Source organism: Balaenoptera borealis, assembly GCF_965194805.1.
Source record: "Balaenoptera borealis genome assembly, chromosome: 18".
Taxonomy (NCBI): domain Eukaryota; kingdom Metazoa; phylum Chordata; class Mammalia; order Artiodactyla; family Balaenopteridae; genus Balaenoptera; species Balaenoptera borealis.
Window position 1 is genome coordinate 22,099,506 of NC_138877.1, and position 27,214 is coordinate 22,126,719.

General features: G+C 35.2%; 1 protein-coding gene across 9 annotated transcripts in view; it reads right to left on the reverse strand.

The window, feature by feature from the left end:
* Positions 1-5,835: 5,835 nt before the first annotated feature.
* The window catches only part of ZC3H13 (zinc finger CCCH-type containing 13), an 87,213-nt gene continuing 65,834 nt past the window's right edge, over positions 5,836-27,214 (reverse strand). For 4 of the 9 annotated variants that reach the window (XM_082365260.1, XM_082365266.1, XM_082365258.1 and 1 more), the window contains 9 exons: positions 25,042-25,125; positions 24,137-24,689; positions 19,619-19,722; positions 18,089-19,270; positions 16,898-17,416; positions 14,460-14,612; positions 12,523-12,723; positions 8,100-8,263; positions 5,836-6,689 (listed from right to left, as the gene is read on the reverse strand). In XM_082365260.1, coding sequence (XP_082221386.1) covers positions 6,519-6,689; positions 8,100-8,263; positions 12,523-12,723; positions 14,460-14,612; positions 16,898-17,416; positions 18,089-19,270; positions 19,619-19,722; positions 24,137-24,689; positions 25,042-25,125 — 3,131 coding nt within the window. In that variant the 3' untranslated portion in view covers positions 5,836-6,518. The remainder of the gene's footprint in view (positions 6,690-8,099; positions 8,264-12,522; positions 12,724-14,459; positions 14,613-16,897; positions 17,417-18,088; positions 19,271-19,618; positions 19,723-24,136; positions 24,690-25,041; positions 25,126-27,214) is intronic. The other 5 variants (XM_082365265.1, XM_082365263.1, XM_082365261.1 and 2 more) reach the window with 4 other exon arrangements.

Below are 27,214 nucleotides of genomic sequence, written 5' to 3' on the forward strand. Positions count from 1 at the left end.
TTTTTCCAAGATTTGCTTTGGTATTTGGGGTCATTTGTGGTTCCATGCACATTTTAGGATTGTTTGTTCTATTTCTGTGAAAAGTGCCATTGGAATTTTGATAGGGATTGCACTGAATCTGTAGATTCCTTTGGGTAGTATAGACATTTTTACACTAATTCTTCTAACTCATGAATGTGGATTATCTTCCCATTTATTTATATCTTCAATCTCTTTCATCATTATCTTATAGTTTTCAGTGTACAGGTCTTTCACCTCCTTGCTTAAATTTATTCCTAAGTATTTTATTCTTTTTGATGCAATTATAAATGGGATTGCTTTCCTTAGTTTCTTTTTCTGTTAGTTTGTTGTTAGTGTATAGAAACACAACAGATTATTGCACACTGATTTTGTATCTTGCAACTCCACTGAATTCATTTATTCTAATAGTTTTTTGATGGAGTTTAGGGTTTTCTCTATGTAGTATCATGTCATCTGCAAATAGTGAGTTTTACTTCTTTCTGATTTGGATGACTTTTCTTTCTTTTTCTTGACTAACTCTTCTGGTTGGGACTTCCAATACTATGTTGAATAAAAGTGGTGAGAGTGGGCATTCTTGTCTTGTTCCTGATCTTAGAGGAAACGCTTTCAGTTTTTCACCATTGAGTATGATAGCTGTGGGCACATCATATATGGCCTTTAGTATGTTAGGGTATATTCTCTCTATACCAACTTTGTTGAGAGTTTTTATCATGAATGGATGTTGAATTTTGTCAAATGCTTTTTCTGCATCTATTGAGATTATCATATACTTTTTTATCCTTCATGTTAATGGGGTGCATCACAATGATTGATTTTCTGATGTTGAACCATCCTTGCATCCCTAGAATAAATGATTTGGTCAAGGTGTATGATCCTTTTACATATTGTTAAATTTGGTTTTCTGATATTTTGCTGAGGATTTTTACAACTATGTTCATCAGGGATATTGACTTGTAATTTTCTTGTGGTGTCCTATTTTGGTTTTGGTATCAGGGTAATGCTGGCCTCATAAAATGCATTTGGAAGTGTTGCTTCTTGTATTTTTTTGGAAGAGTTTGAGAAGGATTTGTAGTAATTCTTTAAATGTTTGGTAGAATTCATCAATGAAAACTTCTGGTCATGGACTTTTGGACTTCATTGGGAGGGTTTCACTTAATGATTCAATGTCTTTACTAGTATGAGTCTGTTCAGATTTTCTGTTTCTTCATGACTCAGTCTTGGAAAATTGTATGTTTTTAGGAATTTGTCCATTTCCTATAGGTTGTCCAATTTGCTGCTGAATAATTGTAGTAGTTTCTTATGATCCTTTGTACTCCTGTGGTATCAGTTGTAACATCTTTTTCATTTCTAACTTTATTTGAATCTTCTCTTTTTTCTTGGTGAGTCTTGCCAAAGGTTTGTCAATTTTATTTTTTTCAAAAAAAACCCTCCAGCTCTTAGTTTCATTGATCTTTTCTATTGGCTTTTAAATTTATATTTCATTTATTTCTGCTCTGATCTTTGTTATTTCCTTCCTTCTACTAATTCTGGGGTTTGTTTGTTGTCCTCTTTCTAGTTCTTTGAGGTGTAAATTTATGTTGTATATTTGAGGTCTTTCTTGTTTCTTAATGTAGGGATTTATTGCCATGAATGTCCTTCTTAGAACTGCTTAGCTATATCCCATAACTTTTGGTATGTTGTATTTCCATTTTCATTTGTCTCAAGGTTTTTAAATTTTCTCTTTTGATTTCTTCTCTGACACATTGGTCATCCAGTAGCCTCCCTACACATACTTGTGAATTTTCCAGTTTTCTTACAACTGATTTCTCGTCATACCATTGTAAGTCAGAAAAGATGATTGATATGATTTTGATTTTTTTTAAATTTATTAAGATTTTTTGTGGCCTAACATATGATCTATCCTGGAAATATTCCAAGTGTATTTCAGAAGAATGTTACTTTTGGATGGAATGTTCTGTATATGTTTCTAAGTCCATCTGGTATAATATGTCCTTTTAAGGTCAATGTTTCATTAATTTTTATCTGTATGATCTATCCACTGATGGAAATGGGATATTAAAGTCCCCTACTATTATTGTATTACTGTCAATTTCTCTCTGTAGGTTTGTTAATATTTGCTTTATTTAGGTTCTCTGTCAGGTACATAAGTATTGTAAAATATTATATCCTCTTGTTGGATTGACCCCTTTATCATTATACAGTGACCATCTTTGCTTCTTACTACAGTTTTTGTCTTAAAGTCTATTTTGTTTGATATAAGTATAGCTACTTTAACTTTGTTTTGGTTTCCATTTGCATGGAATATCTTTTGCTATTCCTTCACTTTCAGTCTGTGTGTGTCCACACATCCGAAGTGAATCTCTTGTAGGCAGCATATTAGATGAGTCTTGGTTTTTATTATCCTTTCAGCCACTCAATGTCTTTTGATTTGAGAATTTAGTCTATTTATGTATAATCTAATTATTGATAGGTATGTACTTATTGCCATTTTGTTAAATTGCTTTCTGGCTGTCTTGTAATTCCTTTTTTTCCTCTTCTCTCTTTGTAATTTGATGATTTTCTGTGGTGGTATGCTCAGGTTTATCTTCTGTGAATCTATTATAGGGTTTTGCTTTGTGGTTACCATGAGGCTTACAACACTTATTTATCATAGTCCATTTTAAGTGGATAAAAACATAAGTATCAACTCAACCTAAAGCTCTACATTTAATCCCCACCATTTTATTTTAGTGTTAAAATTTGTTTTTTTATCTTGTATATCCATTAACAAATCATTATGGCTATAGTTATTTTTAGTAATTTTGTCTTTTAACCTTCATACTAGCCTTATAAGTAATTAACCCATCACTGTTATATTAGATTTTTCTGAATTTTACCATACATTTACCTTTACCAGTGAGATTTGTACCCTCATATGTTTTCCTGTTAGTAATTAGCACCCCTTCATTTCAGATTAAAGAAGTCCCTTTAACATTTCTTGTAAGGCCAGTCCAGTGGTGATTAACAACATTAGCTTTTCTTGTCTAGGAAACTCTCTCTCTCCTTTAATTATGAGGGACAACTTGGTCAGGTACAGAATTCTTGATTGGCAGTTTTTTCCTTTCAGCAGTTTGACTATATCATGCCACTCCCTTCTCGTCTGTGAAGTTTCTGTTGATAAAATCTGCTGATAATCATACAGGAGTTCCTTTATAGGTATCAAGTTGTTTTTTTTCTTGCTGCTTTTAAGATACTCTCCTTGTCTTTAACTTGAACTTTACAACATGTCTCAGTGTGGGTCTCTTTATGTTGTTGTTTGCGGGGCTTGTCTCTCAGTGGCAAGTTTTAAAAGTTGGGGTGCAAAATGTGGGGTTCAAACCCTTCACTCCTCAGGGAGAACCTCAGGGTTGCAAGTTCCCTCTTGATTGGGGGTCTCCATACTGAGAGTGGGGTTTATGGTGAGATTTTGTCTCAGCCTCTCCTACTAGCTTAGATGTGGGTTCTTCCTTGTAGGAGTCTCTCAGCTAGTTTTGGGTTTTGTCCAGAGGAAATTGTTCCATATGTAGCTGTAGATTCAGTGTGGCCATGGGAGGTGGTGAGTTTAGGATCCTCCTATGTAGCTATCTTGTGCTACATACACCTTTTAAAATAACAAATTGAGGTTCAGATGCTGGCTTTTCTTTCTGAGATTTAAAAGCATCATTGACAATATAGATACTATTTACCTTAACCTTACAGTAAGGAATAATGTGGGATGTTCTGCTGATGCCACAGATTTTCAAATTAATAAGGAAAAGTCTCATAAGTGGTCATGGGGAAGGATGGGGACAGTAACCTGCAGTTACTGATCAGAATAAAGAGAAGTGATGGGTCAGATTTTAACATATTAAGGTACTACTTGAGTATAGTTACAAATTTTTGTGAAGAAGTTACCAACTATTATAAGTTTAGTATAAGACTTTACTAAATAGTGAGGACATCTGCCAAAAACAAAACAAAAAATCAAACAACTGACTCAACAAAATATAAGTATCTGTTAACTCCCATTTTATTTACTTTGGATGGCAGACATAACTCTGCCTTTTCTATAGACAGACAACTCCTTATCACTAGCAGCTGGAGTCCACTTGTGCAGTTATGGCAAATGGACAAACTTCATCATCAGTTATGAGACAGAAGACCATTAACTGTACTAACAATTTATAGATCGGAAGATGTTTCCAGGAATACTGGTTTGAGACTTTATGGTCCAAGAGCTTTTATGGAAAATTCAACAAAAAGATTTGCTTTAGAAGAACTTTATGGGTATATGATTAGCAATACACAGAATGTTTGAATTTTTAAAAATTATGAGACTTAACAGGACATTCCCACTGGGAGCATAAAGCTCTGAATACTGTGACTAAGCAAACAGTTTTAACATTTTCTTTTACAACCTAACAAAAAGATATTCAAAACTAAAATGGCAACAGATCTGACTATATGGCAAACTTACCTACAGAGTTTTCATTTCTGTAAAGAAATAACTTGTGAAATATTCCTAAAGTCAGTGCACAAAACAGGAAAACCATTATTTCTGTTATACTCCACAATTCTTGGAACTAATATTAGAGGTTCTATGACTTTAAATCTTTATGCTACAGAGAATGATATTATCCACTAAAACAGGAAGTAGTTTTCTAAAGGTTATTCATTCTCCAGGTCATTAAAGAATTTTATCTTTTTTTTCTTTATTCAAAACATTTACCAATTGGAAGAGGAAACACACCTGAATCTTTTTGTTTACAAGTAGCAAAACAAAAACCAAGAAGGTAATTTTCTTATACATGCTTTCCAGGTCATTTGGAAATAAGACTGTTTCCTTTGCTGGGTAAGTATTTTGTAAAAATTAAGTTCACAGTGAATGTTTCTTGAAATGAATATAACCTTTCAACCAGTAACATTAGGTTACCTGTAGGAAAAGGATACACAACTACTGAGACAGGTAACAGGATTACAGTTTTAACACAAACCTGTGAAAGGCAATCATCAAATTACAATTTTCATTGGTTTCCTTCATTATTATCATTACTGTCTGCCCACAAATTCTGCAGTTTGGAGTCCATTTCAAATCCTTCTAAGAGTCCACTTCATGAGATAAATATGTACATACAAAATAAAGCAGATATATTATAATTTATAAAAAGTAAATTGTTTTATATATTATTTTTCTTCTAGGATCTTTAAAGGAAGATGCCTTGACCACATCTGCATTATAAAAAATATCTTATAAGTTGTGATACAGTAAAACTGGCTTTTTATGTATAGTTCTGTGAGTTTTCACTCATGTATATATTCAAGTAACCATGACCACAATCAGAAGTGTCATCATTCAAAAAAAATTCCTCTGTTGTCTTTCTCAACTGGGGCTCCTTACCTGAACCAAACAGGAAATAATCTGTTTCAATTTCCTTTATTCTTCAAGTAAATGCTTATGTAAAATCACTTGTATTTATTTCCTCTCTTCAGTTTGGTATATTCTCATAAACATTATATAATCTCACCACTCTGTATCTGGAGGCAGGTTAATGTAATCAAAGGTTATAGCTCTGAAAAGTATGATGGTAGGATTTTAAAGCTCAGATTACATAAGTTGGTTAACTCTTGGTTTGTTTCAAGTATTACTGAGCTATACTTGAAGCACATCCTCAAATATTATTGCATTATTCACAGCTGTCCAATAATAACTTCAGCAGTAAAATATCTATCTGAAGTATGAAACATGTAATGTTGATGACAAATGTTTTAGAACAGCAGGAGTAAGATTAATGAAGAGCACAGTAAATCTACAACAAGAAAAGGGAAGGTACATTTATTAAAAATAAAAATAGTCAACAGTCTCTGATAACAAACAAAACCATTCAGACTCGAAATATATCCAATATACATTGTAACAATGCACATATATTAAAAAAACCAAAGAGCCATTAAGTAGTTTTGTTACAATTTTAGAAAGGAGAACAGGATTGTGGCTTGCTCCTGCCTACACACAGCATGCAGGCCCAGCCCCCCTTTCTGTGTCCTGTGCAGCACAGCAGTGCATGGCGTGTGTGTTCATTTGGTGAACACACTGTTTCTGGAGAAAATCGCAGTTTCTATAAGGATGATCCAGTACATAAATCAGTGGCTCCATTTCATAAAAAAATCTGTGTAGCCTGGAAGAGCAGGGACGACCGTTTTCAAAGTCTTCTGTTTTAACAAAAGGTACAGAATAAACTACTAAATCTAGATGCGTTCACATTATTTTGCATGAGTATCAATCAATCATCAATCAATCAAGTACTGTGTAAAAATTTTTGTAAAATCTTGTTAGCCAAACTAGTGTCTTTAACTTACTTAAAGAAGTTTGTCACTCTTTTAGCATGGCTGATGTCTTTTCTGACTTTGTCACTAATAACACTTGTCAAACCAAAGAACTCTGAAAGAGAATATGCACTGATGAAGGGAAATAGTACCGAAAATGTGCCTGGACTTCAGTCTTAAGACACACACAGTTCCTGTTGGATACTGGACTGTGAGAGTTTATTATCTTCAGTCTTTTCAGGTCCTGAGGCATGGCAAGTAGTCTTCCGCTTAAATAATCGAAGACTCAGTCGTAAGAGTTCATTGTCTACCATTGGAGCATTTGTATAAGCTTGTTTTATGGTGCCCTATTTGGAGAAAACAAAAACAAATTAAACATGTACATTATTAGTTGACTGACAGTAGAAAAGACAGGTTAACTGCTAACAAAAATATCAGTTATAAGAAAAATTAGTTTGCAATGAATATTAAATTAGCTGTATTGGATATTTAAAAGCAAAATTAAGAAATGTTTGCAGACTCAAGGAATCTTAGAAAAGAAAGCAATCTTTAGAGGGCGCCTAGTCTAACTTGTTGCTTAAAGTAGGAATCTTCTCAACAATCCCTGACAGATAATCAAGTAGTTTTTACTTCATTTCCAATGACAAAACAAAACAACGAAAAACACACTGCACATTCTATTGTTGAACAGTACTATTTCTTCCACGTTTTGAAATAAAATCTCTTCTATGGAGCTACACACTAATTCAGTCTTACTTTCACATGACAATCAATTCTCTGAAGAGAAGCACCGAACATTCCATACCCCTTACTGGTCTGGTGATATGCCATAAGACGTAGGCTCCAGAACTGAACAAATTCTCCAGAAGACAGCTGATCAGTGCAGTCTACTGAGAAACTACTACCTCCTTTGTTCTAAGATGTAGATCTCTATTATTATTGGAACTTAAAGCTACATTCGCAGTTTTGAAAGTTATTGTCATAAAATTTTGCTAATGTTCTCCAACCATGTGTATAATGAAATAAAGATTTGAATATCTCCAGCATTCTGCTATTTCTCTTCTAGGATCTTTAAAGGAAGAGTGATGCCTTGACCACATTTGCATTATAAAAAATATAAGTTGTGATACAGTAAAACTAGCTTTTTATGTGTAGTTCTGTGAGTTTTCACTCATGTATATATTCAAGTAACCATGACCGCAATCAGAAGTTTCATCATTCAAAAAAATTCCTCTGTTGTCTTTCTCAACTGGGGTTCCTTACCTGAACCAAACAGAAAATAAGCTGAGTTTCAATTTCCTTTATTCTTCAAGTAAATGTTTACATATAATCACTTGTGTTTATTTCCTCTCTTCAATTTGGTATATTCTCATAAACACTATATAATCTCCTCACCACTCTGTATCTGGGAAATTTTTTCCCTTGACCTTCAATTTAAATAAGTTTCTAGTATATTTCATTATCTAAAGAAACTATGCAAATGAAAAATATTTCACAGGACTAGACTATTTAAAATTTTTTTCCAGTACCAATAACAATTTGTTATTCAAAACAAATGTTATTCAAAACTATTAAAGTAAAATAAAAAGTACTATAAATTCTAATAAAATTCTTTTATATGTGTAAGAGACTGGGAAACCAAACTAATAAAAGCAGATAATGAGACCTTAATTTCACCTTAAAGCAATCAAATGAAGAATATGTCATCCATACTACTCAACAAACATGTTCCAATTTTTCTAAGGAAACAACAGTACCTTCTCATTTTTAACAAGCTGCTTTCGGATTGCAGAATCCCGCCTGAAGCATAATGCTTTACAGCATGGTCCAAGATTACTAAGAAGACTTGCTCTTTCCTCTTTTCGTAGTAATGCAGCCATGTTGAGAGCCCCCAATTCATGTTCAAAAAGATTTTCTGCATCTTTCAATAAAAAATAAACACACATTAAGGTTTCTGAAAATAGAAGTGTTATCAACTGCTTAGATGAATATTCCACAAAGTCTATCTATACTAAGTTTATCTATACTTTATCAAAGTTACCAACAGTGGTGAAAACTATTTCATATTAAAGGCAATAGATTCTCTGTGAGAGAACTCCAAAATGTAGTTTTGGTGCTAGGCTCAAACAAAAATAAATACTCTGATAGCCACTTTAAGATATAAGAAAAGCAGAATTGGGAGACAGAATTTAGACACAGATTACTAACTATGGGAAAAAAGTTCAAGTTAAGAATCAGTAAAGTCAAATTCAATATATTGTGTACCATCAACTACTAAAAGTTCTAGATTCAGGACTTTATTATGGCAAGATTCAAATGTAGTAATGTGACTACATTCTGTGAACCCTAAAAAACTTAGGAAAGTGATTAGATGTTTGTTAGATAAACTGCAAATTTTATCCAATATTTGGTCACTGTAAAAACCTGGGACAATGTATCAAAATCACTTAGTTTTAAGTCATAACATGCAAAGTAGGGAGAAAACACAATAAAAATAGAGATTGAGTTAAAAACAGACAAGAAATCAAAATTTACAGAATAGGGTCAGTCATTAATCTAAATAAATAACAGAAAGAGTAGTAACTTCAAAGTTAACGTTCCAGGAGTTGGCCAAGAGTATGAATGGTATCAGGTAGTGTTTCTATAGCAACATGATCAAACAGGTTATTGCTAGAGCCCACAAAGGGAAATAGTAAATAACACCTAGGTAAAAACAAAACAGACATTTGAGAATGAATGGAATTGCATTACATATTTCATTTCCTGAACTGCAGAGCATAAATAGTGAGATTAGATAATTAAGAAACCTGTCTCATGTACTATACCTACTCGGTACGTTATACACCTAGTGAATAGGTTGATAACAAAAGCAAAAATAAATGTAAATAAAAACTCAAAAATAGTTCACAAACTTTGATGTCTATCAGAATCATCTGAGGAGTTTTTAAAAATACAGTGCCAGGGCTCTACCACCAGACCTACAGACTCTCCACAGTTGGAACTAGGATACCTTAGTTGGGGGAAAAGGCAGTTCCTCAGGTAATTCAGCCATACCAATGTTTGAGCCAACCAATGACACAGTCATATAATGCACACTACTAAAAAAAAAAAGCACCAAACATTCACCACCATTCTACTATAGATACAAATAAATAAATCTCCATTGAGTCCATGCACTTCCTTGACAATTGCTCATTAGGACAAATTACTTTTTATTTAAATCTTTTCTGCTTTCACAACAGTAGACTATAAAACACACTTGCAAACCTCCCTAAAACGTATAACATGGCTAAACTTAGTCTCTTCCTGGTTTTGAATTGACCGGCACCAAATAACTCGAGACAGATTAAACATGTATATAAGTACAAGTAAACCAAAGAAACTAAAATAACTGGGAAAGTTTAGCTTCAAAGAACTTAATCATACTATAATCAGAAAACCTGGACAAAAGCAATTTAAATTTCAGTACACATTCAAGTTTTCTGTTTTAAGCCTTAGAATTTAAAAATTACATAGGGAGTGCAGATATACTTTCTTCAGCACTAGGGCACAGAAACAGACCAAATGGATTAGAAAAAAATCACTATCAGTTATTTCACAAATATTTATTGAATACCTACTATGTGTCAGGTACTTTTCAAGGCAATGGCATAATTAGTAAGAATAGATTGTTAGACAATACAGCAGTAAACAAAACAAAGTCCTATTCCTTAGGGAACTTATATTCTGTATCATATATTAGTTCTCTAACAAAGCTATCATACCACCAAAAAACAGGACCACTTGGTAAGGAACAATCAAATCCTTCTTTACAGTGTATGTTTTCATTGTTTAAAGTAAGTGATCATTAGTCAGGGACAAACTATAATCTGATTTTGCTAACTACGCAATAGATTTTAACTTGAAATGCCATTAGCAAGAGTCACAGGGGCAATGAAGAACCTAGGGGCAAGATGGGAATAAAGACACAGACCTACTAGAGAATGGACTTGAGGATATGGGGAGGGGGAAGGGTAAGCTGTGACAAAGTGAGAGAGTGGCATGGACATATATACACTACCAAACGTAAAACAGATAGCTAGTGGGAAGCAGCCGCGTAGCACAGGGATGGTGCTTTGTGACCACCTAGAGGGGTGGGACAGGGAGGGTGGGAGGGAGGGAGACGCAAGACGGAAGAGATATGGGAACATATGTATATGTATAACTGATACACTTTGTTATAAAGCAGAAACTAACACACCATTGTAAAGCAATTATACTCCAATAAAGATGTTAAAAAAAAAAAAAACCAAAAAAGGATGAATTGAAAATTAAAGTATAAGGCACTTCTCAAAGATTTTCCATCACACTATGAGTAATTCTTGCTTTTCCCATTCAAAAAGTGAATATGGTAAAAGGTTAGCCCCTAGTTCGAGAGAGAGAAACTTTAGGAAGATTTGGATAGACCTTGACAGAATTACCATCTGCATTTTAAAGTTTATTCATAATTTATGATTGGTACCCTTGCCCATTTTCCAAGCAAGGTTTAAACTAAGGGGGAAATATTTTTCTTCCTATTTTCTCTTATTGTATGTGGATTGAAACAGTTGCCTTATAAAATTGAAAAGGACAGAGCATAGCTGGATCTTTATTTTCTATGGGGACTGCTTATACATCCAAGGGAATGTTGTGAAGTAGGCTATAGGAAAGATGTACTGCAGAAGAAAAATCATATTGATATTTTTTCCAAATTTTTGACTGTATAGTTTGGCGAAAAAAAATGATCTAGAAAAATAATGAAGACTATTGAACTCAATACTGCTTTTCTAATCTGCTGACTTCTGAATGCAAGAGATTTTATTTTAGAACAAACCCTTCTCTGACAACTTTTCTTTCCTGATACATTTTGATGTGTGGTTAATTTTATAAATTCCTTAAAATAAAAAATAAAAAAATTAAAAAAAAAGAGTCACAGGGGCAAATAGCTGTAGATGTGGATAGGACCTTAGGGATTTCATTACATCATTTTATGCCCACAAGAGTTACTTGCTTAAGATCACAGAACCAATCAAAGTAGGAAGAGTGGGGCAAGAACTCAAGACATTGGTCATCTGTCAGGTTAACACATATTCACCATTATAATTTATGTTTCTTACACATACATTTCTATGTATACTGAGCCATATTAAAATCAAGAGTCTTACTGCTTATGCTAACAGTTGAAGAAAGAACATGGATCATGAAACATGTAAAACAATTTTTTTTCAATTTTATATTAGCAGAAGCTCAATTCTTTTTCCTAAACTCTTTTACTCTAATGAACGTGACATAACATTAAATAATCTTAGTGCTGTCACCTTTTACCTCTTTTCCTCCTTTTTTACACTCCTCCTCCCCATTAATAAAGTATTAATAAGCTGCCAAAACATAATAAGCTAGGTACCAGAGAAACAGAAAAAAAAGGACCCTATAAACTAAAAGTGTTCTGGAATAATGAATGAAAAGCTGTAGCAGTAAGGTCTAATATCAATGCGATAAAATATTTTAAACTAAATAGCAGTTCATATTTACTGAACATCACTGTATGTCAGAAACTATTCTAAGTGTTTTACTTGTAATAACTCATTTGCTCCTCCTAACAATCATATGACTTGGTGGTGTAATTATTCTCAGCTTGTAGATGGTAACAGTAACACATAAATTAAATAACAGCTAGTAAGTGGTGTGCCTGTTGGAATCCAGGCCATCTGGCCCAGAGACTAAGCTCTTAACCACTTTGTTAAAGGCTCAACCTAAACATCTGCATTTGAGTAGAATTCCCCATTTCCCAGGGGAAAGGGTTGCCAAGATAACCAATTTGCTTAGATATGAACAATATCTAGTTCACTTCCCCAGGCTCTACTTCATTTAGCCCTGGGTAAACCACTGAGCACTTTGACATTAGAACTTACCTGTTAAAAAGTAACTTTGATACAGTAAGATCATTGTGCTATGTTCACAACTTTTCTGTAGGCTTAAATTTTTCTCAAAATAAAAACGAACTTTGACCATGAGGATTAAATACTGAAAATAAGTGAGTCCTCAAAAAAAAAAAAAAAGTTCTTATACTGTAACTGCTACATGAGAACAGAACAGAATCCTTTTCAAAGGCACCTTAATATTTATATTAAACATTATATAGTCAAAGTGGGACGAAATTACCTTTGGGTTTTTCTAAAAGTCTCTGACATGTCTCTCTGACTTTAGTGAAGAGTTCAGAACCAGCCAACTTTTTAGAGATCCCAATTCTCAGCATGACGGCTCCAGGCGTGAATTTTAAGAGTGCAGCCCCAGGCTCTCGTGGTTCTTTTGGATGCTTTGGCATAAGACCAGACCAGTCCACATCTATCACATCTAATGGATCTACAAAAAGTTAAAGAACAGAATTTTATTACACTAAGAAATACATTCTTGTTATCTGTAGAGAAATACAGATTCCAAGCCACAGAAAGCATTAAATAACAAGTAATATAAATCAAAAAAGGCATATTCTTAAAACAAAAGATTTTCTATAAAAACTAATATTTAAAATCTTAAGGACCTCAACAAATAACTTTCTCACCAAAAGAAAAGAGGCAAAGAGGTCACAGGCGAGTGCCTCCGCCCCCATTTCATTTATATGTGGAATCTAAAACGAAAAGAATCAAACAAAAAGAAAACCAAACTCATAGATACAGAGATTGGTGGCTTCCAGAGGGAAGGAATGTGAAGTTTAGACAAAACGTGTGAAGGGTATCAAGAGGTACAAACTTGCAATTATAAATAAATCATGGGAATGTAATGTATAGCATGGTAACTGCAGTCAATAATATTGTATTTCAACATTAAAAGTTGCTAGAAAGTATATCTGAAAAGTTCTCATCACAAGAAGAAAAATTTTGTAACTTTGCATGGTGACAGATGGTAACTAGACTTAATGTGGTGACTTTGCATGGTGACAGATGGTAACTGGACTTAATGTGGTGATCATGTTGCAATGTATACAAATGTCAAATCATTAGGTTATGTACCTGAAACTAATGTTATGTCAATTATACTTCAATAAAAAACCCCAAAACCAAAAATAAAGGCAAGCAAACAAACACCTAAGCAAACCCATTCCTACAAATAATGCATTTAAATTGCTTGAGAGATTCTCAATGAAAGAACTCCATTATTTCACTAAGATTAGGTCTGACATTTTGAAGCTTGGTACCAGAATCATTTCAAGGGTTAATTAAATCTAGGAGTGTATTTAGTTTGCATGTGTGCATGCATACACAGACACAGTTTACCTTTTAAAAACAAATGATTCATTATGAAATAACTTTAAGAATCAGGCAGTGGCTATGATTAAAATTGAGAATAATCTATCCACTGATAAGTCACAGTTTAGGAAATTAACAAAATAATGTTCTATTCAGAAATACCTAATAGCTGATAATAATAAAGATAACAATCATATATACATTATACATGAGTAGAAAAAACTGTAAAATATAAGAGCAAATTAAGTCAAAATAAGAATTTAATATTCTGTATACCCAAACAAAGCAAAGACCCTCACAATGATTAAAAAAAAATTGTTAGTAACAATTAAACTAATTGGGATGATTCAACAAGAACACTGAAGGGGGCTGCTTCATGGTACAGTCACTGGAGTAAGCTCTGGCAATGAATAAAGTACTATAAATGGAAATAATTACTGAATTTAGAAAATTGAGAGAGAAGTATATACACAGTGTTCAAATATAACCTCAACCTTTGTAAATTTCTGAATGGTCATTTCAAAAGTTGGTTTGTGGCAGCACAGTTGTGACGCTCTGTACCATACACCTACCATCTAGAACACTGCTAGACAATCACTGTTTGATAGGAAATCTTACAATTGTGCTATTTTAAATAATGCCCTTTCCAATTTATAGGCAATGTCTACTTAAAAATGAGCAGAGCATATTAACTATAATTTTCATTTTATTGGCCCTTCAATGTTAGTTAAAACAGAAATGGGAAAATTCTAACTGCATTTTATCAATCCTTACAGCATGAAAGGGAACAAAGACTATCACAATACCATAATTAAACATTTCTTACATTCAACCACCTCTGCAAATGATTACCTGGCATCTTCTCCTCATCCTGTTGGTCCTCCCTCTTTTCAGCATCACCTGCCAGAATTTCATCTAGTTCATCATCACTAATTGGCTCATATCCTTCTCCAGCACCAGATCCTAACGAATGCACATCATCTAACTTGGATTCGTCATCTCCTGCTAAACAGAAAAATTAATTTCATGCCAAACAGAGTGTTAAGGGAAAGGGATATCTAAGTGAAACCAAAGAGGAGAAGCTGTGCACACTAAAAAAAGTTGAAAAGCATTTTTTATTTGAAAACTATATTTCTTAATTATTCAAAACACTTGATAACTCCAAAAGAAAACTTAAAAATTAAATTTAGTTTTAATGGCAAGAACACAATATGGACAGCAATATCAAAATAGGTTATAAAATTACAATTAAAATATGAGAAATAAAATCTACCACTAACATGTTAATGTTGATATTATGTTGTTAATTTTTTATAATAAAACTTTAAGTCCAGAGAAATCTAATTTCAAAAGGATGCATTAATTTCTTTATCAAAATAAACTCATTAATTTTAAAGAACTTGCAAACTAATTAGTAAAATTTATTTGAAACTTTAACCACTAGCGTACCTTCCATTTCTTTATTTACCAACTTTTCTCAACTACCTAGGCTAAAGCTTTGTCTCCTGGTGACTTAGCTGTGAACTTGAATTATCATAAAACTACACAGTACACTTAATATTTCTAATCAGGTGTTATCCATACACTTTACTGAGTTTACAACACTAGTTTTCAAAATGTAACAGCATGTTTTATAAAACTTACAGCAAAAAAAATATAATATACTATGAGATGTTTCTAGTCATTCTAATAATTTTCTACTCTATTAAATTCTGTAGTAATCTCCTCATACCCCCGCCATTCACTTCTAAAGTAAACAATTTTAATAACTTCATTACACAGATATACATCTAAACATAAATGCAAATAATAGGATTTTTAACTTTTCAAGCTTTATCAAACTCATTGTCCTACTTTAAGTGGATAAAATTTTCCATTTCACAATAGGTAATTCACCTCTAAATTTCTATGCTGTGTTATCTGTGATCACAACCAATGAATGGTATATTTTAGGGATGAAGGGCACGAACTCCAATCACAAGAGAGAGATTACAATGACTGGTTACAATTATATTCAATTATACCCCAAGGTTGTACCTCCAAGAGTACTATGGCTCACAAATTGATGCCATTTAAATTCAAATTTGAGATAAAAATGTGAAGACCACTGAGGCAGAAATGTTTTTGTCAAGTAGAAAAAATATGTAACAGTTGGCGTATTGGAATATATCTAACCAAATAACCAAAAGATGTAAGGATGTTTATAGTTTTAAAAGAATGTGAATTTTATTCTGGGACTAGTGCTACAACACAGCAAATAAGAAGAATATGAACTATTACTGCTTATGTACTAAGTATCCCAGAAGTTTCTTGGGGGCTTGAAGTAGAGAGGTTATGTCAGAACAATGGTGTAAGCACCAGTATTAGAATTGGACAGTTCATGGAGGCAGAATTTCCAGGAGAATTTTCAGGGGGCCCATTACTATTATTAACCTGGGCTATAATTCACCAAAGAATAAGACGCAGAACATGTATGCACAGGCAGAACATATTTTCATTCATCAGCCATTTATTGCATCCTTGTTAGAGTCTTGATGATAAAGAAATGAAAAGCTATGGTGCCTAACAAAGGAGTACAGTATAGTGGTGAGAAAACTATGGACAAATAATTATAATATGGCACAGGGATGCTATTAAAGATGTATAAACAAGGTGCTATGGCGATTTGAAAGAGTAAGCACCTTTAGCAGAGAAGGCTTCGTAGAGGAAATAATGCATAAACTGGGACTTGCAGTTTGAGTAAGAGAAGATAAAAGGGAAAAGGTCTATCAGGCAATGGGAAGAGCAAGTACAGAGAAGGCTAGAGAAGGAAGCCCATTCAGAGTGCAGAGGCATAAGTCAGCTTGTATAGCATTATCAGGGGTGAAGGATTAGAGAGTGGATGTCCATACAGCTGAGGTTGGCTCTGAGTGGGCAAAAGGGTGGATGTGGCCTTCTCGGGGTCCCTCATTCTAGGAGCGGGAAGTCATTTTAATAAGGGATCTGAGCATCCCCAGATTTTACTATCCGTGGAGGGCTCTGGAACCCATTCCTGCAGATACTGAGGGACTGAGGGACGACTGTAATCATTTATTTCATTTAGGCTTATTTGAACCAAGTCTACCTTGATAGTACTAATGAGTGGAACACATTTTTTAAGTATCATAGGGCTTTTCCTTATAAACTCTGTTTTCCCTAAAACAATGGAGTCAATATGCATATCAGATGACCTTTCAAAAGGAAGTATTTGTTTGCTATGAAATCTGAAAAGGAATGGAGCACTGAAACAGACAAAAAGGCGTGACACTCACCTTCCATACTCTCTGTTCTCTCAGCTTTATTTGTATCTTCAAATCCCTGCAGAGATCCTAGATCTTTATCCATTCTTTCTTTATCCAAAGCTAAAGAGTCCCGGGAAGTGCCTTCTAGGTCTCTTTCATGTTCACTCTCCAGTTTTGCTTCACTGCGTTTTACAGACTCTATTTGAGGACTCTCAAAACTTCTGTCTCTGTCCCTGTCCCTGTCCCTTTCCATGGAATCAGAGATTAACCTCTCCCTTTCCCTGTCCAAGTCTCTCCTTTTGTCTCGTTCTCTCTCCCGTTCCCGTAGTCGATCTCGGTCCCTGTTCCGGGGCCAATCTTTATCGGCATCTCGCTCCCATTCTCTCTGCCGTGCATCTCTCCTCTCTCTCTCCCGCTCTCTCTCATGATCATAACGATCACGCTCTTGAAGCCTATCTCTGCTATCAAACGACCCTGATCTTGAATGGACCTGTCGATCTGACTCAGGAGAACTTCTTCTTGAACTATGGCTTCTTGAATCCTGGCGATCTAAAATAAATACACCATATACAAAGAGTTTTAACACGTGATAAAATGGAAATAAAAGGCTTCATTTTTAAGGTCCTTTAAAACTGACAATTTATCTTTTTCTATATTTATTTTAAATTATCCAAAGGACCCATCTTAATGAAAAATTCCACCACTCAAAGTGTTAATTAAAATATGTAAAAAGCATGTTTCCTTGTTTATTTCCACTATAACCACAAAATATCTTCAAAGAAATAAATACATAAAGTGTTTAAGCAGTAACAGAAATGATCATTTCATTATCTGACCTCTTCCTATCCCCCTACCTTATTTTCTGTGGTCAAAAGAGAAAGTACTGGTTGCAGGAAGAAGAGCCACCAGGTTAAAATTTTAGGCATCAAGAGAGGACTTGAATACGTAAGCGCTTCCACCAAGATATACTACTAAAATCCTGATATTAAACTGACTTCATTGAATGTACCTCTACTATAATGCTGCTAGTAATGTGATAACAGGTAACATTTTGGTGGGATGGTTAAGCTTTTAGGTTCCTTGAAATTTAAGGCAGCATATAAAGTAACCAATTTAGCATTTACTTTAAAATTATGATTTGCACAAAACATAAAACTGTACAAAATATACAAATATACTAACATAGGAAACAGTGGTTAGATTATAATTCATTTTTATTACCTGAAGAAGTACTTCGACTGGGTTCTCCACGCTTTAGCTGATCAATCCTAGATTTTCTCTCTCCTGTGATTTCTAGACTTTTTGTTTTTTCTCTGTCTCTTGAGCCACTATGCAGTACTCTCTTTCGACCACTTTGGTCATCCCCACTTCGATGTGCAGAATCATTGGACGGGGAGCGGAGACGGCCAGATGTATGACTACGATTACTCCGATTGCTGCCAAGGCTGCTACTCCTCTTTTGATCCACTGGCTTGCGATGTGGTGCATCCTCTATAGTAACATGAGGCGCCTCTACCTTTTCCACTCGTGTTCTGTGGCATTTTCTATGTGAGTCTTCATTGGTAAAAGTGTTGGTGGTGTTGGCTGGGGTGGAAGAGGTGGAAATGGTGGTGGTCAGTGTGTTGAAGCTGGTGGCAGCAGAAGTCGTCATCGTGGCAAGAGGAGGAGGAGGAGGAGGAAGAGAAGATGGGGAAGGAGTCCTTCCAGGAGTAGCAGCTGTGGCAGCGTGCTCTGGTTCTGTCACCTCTGCACGGTCAGGCACGTCCTCATCAGACCAGTCACTGAACGCTGTATCTTCTTTCTTCTGAGGATCCTCCATAGTGCCATCCTTATCATTGGGCATTTCAACCAATTCCTCCTTGGTTGTGATAGGGGGAGTCCGTGGGCCTCTCTTCTTCTTACTCTGCTGGACTGCTTCTTCATCAGAAATGTCAGAATCACCTTTGGACCTTTTACGCTTTTTTTCAACGCTTTTCTTCTTCTGTCCTTTTTTTGGTGAAAATACTTGACCATCTTCAGACATTGTCTCTGTGTTACCCCTGTCCATTCCAACATCATCTTCTTTCTTTTTCTTAATAGGTTTCTTTTGAATTTTTGCTTTTTTCCTGTTTTCATCATGAGCTCGATCAGATGTGTCTCGATCTTCAGATGGGTGGTGTCCTATCATGTCTTGTGAACGAGTTCTTGAGCTCTCCATGATTTCAGTCTGTTCTCTCTGCTTATCTACAGAAGAAACTTTCTCTTTGAACTCCTGCTCTTCATAGCGCCTTGAACTTTCTTTTCTTTCTGGTTTACGATCTTCCTCTTTCCACCTACCCTGTCTGTCTTCTGTAAGGTGGGATGGACTAAGAGAACGAGATTCTTGAGGTCGAACAACCTGGCTCAAGAGTCTGTGTTTTTCATCTATACAAAAAGATAAAAGTAATCACACTTTCACCATGTTAACAATATTGCATGCTACCTATAAATAATAAACCAATCTCTCCCTTTTCCTTTTAAAAGTTTAAAAATAACAACTTCAGTAAAAATAAAAATATGGCTTTACTACAACTAGTAGGAAATAACAGTGCCATTATGGTACAATGACTGTATTTCTAACACATACTTTAGTCACAATGGGAGATATTCAGAGGCAGTAGAGCAAGAAAACATTTTAAATCTTAATTCATCATTTCCTATTGATGTGAAAGAATGGCCTCGTGGTTACAAATGAATATGACTATAGAGACGTGGAAAACAGATCCTGCTTACTTTTATCATCTCCACTGTTGTAGGCGTCACTGTCAGGAGAATGTTCTCGCCGGCGCTTAGGTGACTGACGAGGGCTAGGACTCCCTTCATTTCTATAGCGCTTCCTAAATTGGACAAATGTAATTTATAAAATTCCAGGGGATAAAAAAGATTTCTTTACCACATTTTTACTATTATTTTTTGCTGTAACTAGAATGTATAATTGTAGGATTATAATACTATCAGAAGCTAGTGGGAAGCAGCTGCATAGCACAGGGAGATCAGCTCGGTGCTTTGTGACCACCTAGAGGGGTGGGATAGGGAGGGTGGGAGGGAGACACAAGAGGGAGGGAATATGGGGATATATGTATACGTATAGCTGATTCACTCTGTTATACAGCAGAAACTAACACACCATTGTAAAGCAATTATACTCCAATAAAGATGTTAAAAGAAAAAAAAAAAAAGAGTGATGGAGTATGGCAAGAAAGAAACAGAAAAAAAATAGAATGAGAAAATGGTAGTGATGGAAATTCTATGGTAATTTTCTATTATATAAATGAATGAATATCCAGTAATCAATAAATTATGAATTTTAGGTCTCAAAAAATAAAGTGTGTATTCCTGCTTCATCCAGAACTTTAAATGTCCCATCACAATTAGAGATCTAAGTAAAGATAACACTCAAATGAACTTATTTACAAAATGGAAGTAGAGTTTGTAGAAAACAAACTTATGGTTACCAGGGGACAAGGGTGGGGAGGGATAAATTGGGAGATTGGGATTGAGATATACACACTACTATATATAAAATAGACAACTAATAAGAGCCTGCTGTATAGCACAGGGAACTCTACTCAGTACTCTGTAATGACCTATATGGGAAAAGAATCTTAAAAAAAAAAAAGAGTGGATATATGTATATGTATAACTGACTCACTTTGCTGTACACCTGAAACACAACATTGTAAATCAACTATACTCTAATAAAAATTAAAAATAAATAAATAAAGGTAGCACTGGCAAAAAATAAAGAGAACACAATTAAAACCAAAAAAAAAAAAAAAACAACCAATACTCTCAGAGCTATCTATATCATACGAAGGGTATTCAGCATCTTTAATAAAATTCTTCATTTGTTAAGACTTACAACTGTGGACTTAAAATACATGGCACCACCTCTTTTTTTTTTCATGTAGATGTAGACTCACTCACTGAAATTCACCAGATTTAACTACTGCAAAGTGGTAACATACAGCAGAGGAATCAATGTACCCTCTACTGAAACTTATTCATTAGTTTTACCTTTTTATGGTATAGAAATACCTTATGTTGGGAAGCCAAATGAGAAAATCTAGTATTGGCTTTGGAGTCAAAGAAGACTTGAGTTCAACTTCTAGTCATGTTACTTATTATGCAACCTTAGGTAAATTCCTTGAAGTCATTCTTAGCATTCTCATCTGAAAACAGCCGAAAAAATGGGGGTCCATCTCATAAAATTGCAATGAGGAATAAGTTAGTTATGTCATAAACCCAGTGCCAGTCATGTTGTGGGTACACTGTAAAAATCGATTTCTTCTCATCTCTTAGAACTAAATCTTCTGCTTGATGACAAATTAATAAAATAATTCATATGTTAACTATATTTCTTGGTCTTCGGTTAAACTTTAAATGACTAGTGATTTATATCTCTGGATACTTAAGTTATTCTAGTGTTTTCCTATATTTTTGTTAAATTTTGACCACTTTTTTTTTTTTTAAGCTAACAATGTTTGTAAATACTATGGCCAAAAGTTGAGAAACACTGCAGTACATGAGCACATTATCTCCTTGACAGCTCATTGATATAGATGAGCAACCAGGTGGAAAAGGAGACCCCAGATGTAGTATGACAACTCACAGGCCCAAGCTTGTGCAATTCCTTATCAAAAGCTCCTGCCATCATTAGGCAGTCTCTGTCCCCATTCTTTGAATCTGGGCTGGCCCAGTGACTTACTATGACAGGAAGATGTGGTGAAAATGACAGTTTAAGTTTGGACATTTAGGACTCAAGAGGCCTTGCAGCTTCTGCTTTTGCCTTATTGGTATGTTTCTACTATCATATGCAAAAGCAAAGTTTAGACTACTGGAGGATGAGAGGTCATATGGAAGAGAAAAGAAGATGCCCTAAGCAACAGCCAGCACCAATTGCCAGACATGTGAGTGAGCCCATTTTGGGTCATTCAGACCCAGCTGAACTGGCAGACTGACTGGAGAAACATGAGTGATCCCAAGTGAGACCAGGAGAAGAGCCACTCTGCTGAGCCGAAACAAAATTGCTAACCCACAGAATCATGACCAAATAAATGGTGGTTGTTTTAAACTTCTAACTTCTCATGTGGTTTGATACACAGCAAGAGATAATTGATAACATAAGAAAATATAAAACATGCAAAAAAAACGAAATTTAATTTCAAGGAAGTATCTACAGAAACAAAATTAGAGTAAAATAAATACTACGGCAATCCAACAAACCTTCCTCATAACCATGGTTAAAAACAAAAGTGCTGGATAAATTCAACTACTGAGATGACAATATAATTGATGAAAACATCAAGATGTTAACCTCATATAACTAGTTATTTTATAGAGCTGTTAACTCCTAAATTTCTGGGGCCCTTGTCAATGCTTGGAATGTCTAGCCACGAAAAACTAGAAGAAATTTTGGCTACTGTAAGCTGAGATCAGAAGCATGTAAAATATAATCAAAGCATAGGATTAAGTAATAATAAATAAATAACAAAGATTTCAGAATTTTAATCTTAGAAGATAGAGAGTTAAAGAGGTCAGAGGAGAGAAGAGAAATAATATGTACTGTGTGCCTGCATGTATTAAAGGTATTACCAATTTTATGTTAATGTGAGATTTTTTTTTTTTTTAACGTGGGGAGAGGGAAGCGAGAGAGTGAACTACAGAAAACCTTGGCTGCAGACTGAAGGGAAGGCAAGACCTAATGGAAGAAGCCTCCATTTCTGTGCTACGTTGTTGGTTTATAACCAAAATCCATAATAGCAATGATGAAAAAAGCCTAAAGCAGAGAGTGTATTCACCATGAGGCAAATGAGGTAGAGGTAGAGGCAAAGAAATTGAAGATATATAAATTATTTCCAGTTTGTCTTAACAAACTTAAATATACGCTCTATTCTAGTTGGTATTTAAAAAAAAAAAAAAAGCACTTAATTTTGATATGTTTGGTTTTATGTCTATAAAACCTCAAAATTGACCAGAGTCCAGATTTCTCATGGCTATAGTGATTGGCTTAGCTCTCTTATCTAACTCCTCTACTGATGAGAGCCCCAGCACAGAGAGGGCTACTGAGCTGATAGGTGTAACCCTGGGGTCATCCTAGCCATCATTTGGGTAAAAGCCTTCTGAGTCTAAAACTAATACAGAAAAAAAACAGTGGAGATACACCACTCTATGCTTTGTTTGAGAATCTGGATATAGTCACATCAAAACAAATAAAAACTAACCCTGGACTTCCCAGATACCAGAGCAAATAAATTCTTATTGGTATTAAAAAAAAAAAAGAGAGAGAGAGAGAAAAGAAAGGAGAAAAGAGAAGATGCTCTCAGATATATAAGATAATAAGGACACATCTTTTTATTCCAATAACCTACTATATAACTCCACAACCCAAGAGAGGATACCTCTCTATCTCTCTTCTAGCCATGCAGTGGTTCCAGAATTTCCTCAGTTCTCAGACACTGTGAATGCTTCTGCAGCCTGGGGGTAGTGACTCTAGACTTATACGTACACAAAACTCATAAAGGATTATCAGGAATAGCACAAGCATTATGTCTTGGTGACAACCAACTCCATTAACTAGTTATAAAGTGGATATGATGGGACATAAACCCACTGATTCTACCACTTTTAGGTTGGATTCCTGTTAAAAACAAGTCTGTAGCAGTCAAATAAACCAATGTACCATCAAAAATGGCTGTAATTGGGCTTCTCTGGTGGCACAGTGGTTAAGAATCTGCCTGCCAATGCAGGGGTCATGGGTTCGAGCCCTGGTCCGGGAAGATCCCACATGCTGCAGAGCAACTAAGCCCGTGCGCCACAACTACTGAAGCCCATGCACCTAGAGCCCGTGAGCCGCAACAAGAGAAGCCACCGCAATGAGAAGCCTGCGCACCGCAACTAAGAGTAGCCCCCGCACACTGCAACTAGAGAAAGCCCGCGCATAGCAACAAAGACCCAAGCCAGCCAAAAATAAATAACTTAATTAATTTTTTAAAAAATGGCTGTAATCAAACAGTAAACAAGAATTATTAACTATATCCCTTGGATACAGAAATAGTAGAATGAGAAAACTTATTTTTTTCTAGACAATTCAAAAGATGTTGAACACCGAATACATAAAATAAAACTAAAATAAAGGAAAATGTAGAGAGGAAAAAGAATTAAGAGGATATCAGGGGCCCCTGAGAAGCATTAAATGGAACTTTTTGAACTCCTCACTGACATGTAAAAAACTGGCTCACAATCACTTACTTTGATTTTCTCTCCTCGTGTCCATCTCTTGGATTCCTGTCTTCTCGGATATCTTCCCGCTTTTCTCTGCGGTCCTCTCGTCCTTTGTCTTTGTCTTCCCACTCCCTCTGGCGTTCTCGTTCTTTCTCCCTCTCTCTCGCTCTTTCTCGTTGTTCTCGCTCTCGCTCTCTCTCTCTCTCCCGCTCTCTCTCCCTCTCCCTTTCTTCTCTCTCCCGCTCCCGCTCTTTTTCCCTGTCTCGCTCCCTCTCCCTTTCCCTCTCTCGATCATGGTCCCGATCTCTCTCTCTTTCCCGGTCTCTCTCTTTCTCTCTCTCTCTCTCCCTCTCCCGTTCCCTAGCACGCTCTCTTTCTAGTTCTCTTTCTTTCTCTCTCTCCCGATCCCTCTCCCGTTCCCTCTCTCTCTCCCGCTCCCGCTCTCTTTCCCGATCTCTTTCCCTAGTCCTGTCGTCTCTTCTATCATCCGTTCTGTCTACTCTTCGTTCCTCTCTTCTTTCATCACGCTCAAGCTCGTCATTCCTTCCCTGATGTCGAATTGGTGAGCTTGGTCTTTGATCTACAATGAAAACCAAGTTTTGTCAGTGATTAATTTCACAGATAACCTATTGGTAAGACAGTATGGCAAATCTTACATTTTATCTGTGTATAGGGTCACACTGGCAACAAATATAAATCAGGTACTGTATTTACTTTTAATTTAATCATCCAAATAATCACCACTAGATGTTTAAGAATATTTCTTTTTCTTAAAGGTAATTTTTATTTGCCCTCTAACTACCATGTTTTCTGCTCCCCATCAACCCCCCTCCCGCCTCCCACTGATCCACCTTTGATCTTTCTCTGCATGCTCCCTACCCTGCCTCCAGCCCACTGCTCCAACCCCACTTTCTGCCATCTCTACCCTTCACCTCTGATCTTCTCTGTCCCCCCAGCAGGACCTGAGAACACTGGTGGCAAAGGATAGGGGCAGCAGGAGGTGTAGAAGATAGGAGCTGAAGGAAAAAAAAAATTTCCCTCGTAAGTCACACCTCTAATTTCAGGCCGAAATATATACACATCAAAGTGCAGCTATTATGTGAGGAAAATATAGTAGAACAAAACATCTGTCAATACTTGTTGCTGCAACATCAATTTATCATAAACTAGAATATTAAGGGTACTGATGCTTAGCAATCTGGAAATAATCAAATGTAAAAAGTGTTTCATATTAGTGACATATATTTATAATTAATAACTAACTACTAATCGACTAAAATTTTATTTACTCATATAACTGATTACTCAGATGAAGCGCTGTTTTCTTAAAATGTTAAATGATAACTCATCACATTTATATATATATATATATATATATATATTTTTTTTTTTTTTTTTTTTTTTTTTTAATACATGACTCATATAAACACAAACTGAATGCATGCTACCTAGTATGCCCAGTTGAGAAATTAGTCTGGGATCAAAAGATGTCTAAGAAAATGGCATGAACTTTTCCAGAGATAGCCATTTTTGAAAGCAGGTCACTGTGCTATGATCTAGGCTACTGCGATGTCTCTATTTTCACACTACACAGTATTGTTTACTAGTTAGTCATAAAAGGCATACTACAATATGGCCAACAGGTTTGTAAGTGAAAACTCTGACATCAACTTATTAAGCAGAATAATTTTAGGATATTTTTAGTGAAGGGTTCAATCTAATAATTTGAATTTCCTTTCTTATCACAGATGAAAAAGGTAAGAATTATCCATATTTATTAGATCAAGATATGAAAATTCACAGAATTTTAAAGCTAAAACAAAACAAAGCTAAACCTTGTCCAGCCCCTTTACCCCTTTTCTTCTTAGAATTTATGGTCAGAAGTTGATTTGTCAAAGTCACAGAGATGGTAGATACTTGGGATATCAGGACTAGAAGTCAATTTTCTTAAATCCTTTTTTACTTTTGCTGAAACCAGTTTAAATTTAAAATGGTTCTATCGTACTGCACTCTAGATTTCTGAAAGGCTGTACACTCATGTCTTAGACTGTCTGAATTCTTGGTTTGGGGATCATACTAATGTCACAATGATTACAAAACAACCTGAAACAAATTCAATACTGCAACTTATAGCAATTCATACTTGAAATTCCTGATTATAGCCGTGTTAGGGAACAGACTCCTTTACTCAGGCAAGCTTTTTTTGACAAATAAAAACTCTATTTTCCCAACCACAATGACAAGGTTACTTACTTCAGAGAAAATGGAAAGGAACACCACTTTAACACATCTCAACTATCTTCCCTATCTTTCCCCAAAAATGTGTTCTTCAAAAGCGTGCTTCTCTTCATGTATTTCCTTATTTTAATGAATGGTATACCCATTCATGACAGCTGGAAACCTCTGAGTTTTCCAAGTCCCGTCATATTCAAGTACCATCAATTTCACTCTCAAAATATTTCTTTATTCTATTTCCTCTCTCAATCCCTAAAATTAATATTGTTAACTTAGACTTTGATCAGCTCTTCTTAGATGCCCATGTTATCAATGGTCTAACTGGTGGGTATCCTTGTCTTCAGTCTTTTGCCAGACTCAATACCTTTTTTCTTTTTCTTTTTTTGAGGAAAACTCTGTATTTTTTTCCAGCTGCTAAACAAACAAACAAACAAACAAAAAAAAACGCTTAAAAGCACTTATCTCCTAGGCAATGAAAAAGGCAAATAAATCCAAAATTTTTAGCCTGACTTTCTAGGCCATTTACAACGTGGTCTATAGTCTCTCACCCATCCTTCTTCCTAGCTTCTTTCCTTCCCTACCAATTATAGCACACCTCTACTCCAACCTCATAATTCTTTACTACTCCAAAGCACATGTTTCTTTTAGTCCTGTGTGTCTGCACATGCTGCACCCTCTCCCTGCAGTGTTTCTTCCATGGTTCCTTCTAGCCAACTCCAATTTATCTTTCAGGCCCTAATTCAGATGTCTCTTCTTTAGGAAGCTTTTATAGATTGCCTCAGTATTCTGTCTGCATCTTTGTCCTCTCACAGAACTTTATATAGTAGTAGTATTTATCATATTTAACTGTCTATTTGTACCCTAATTAGG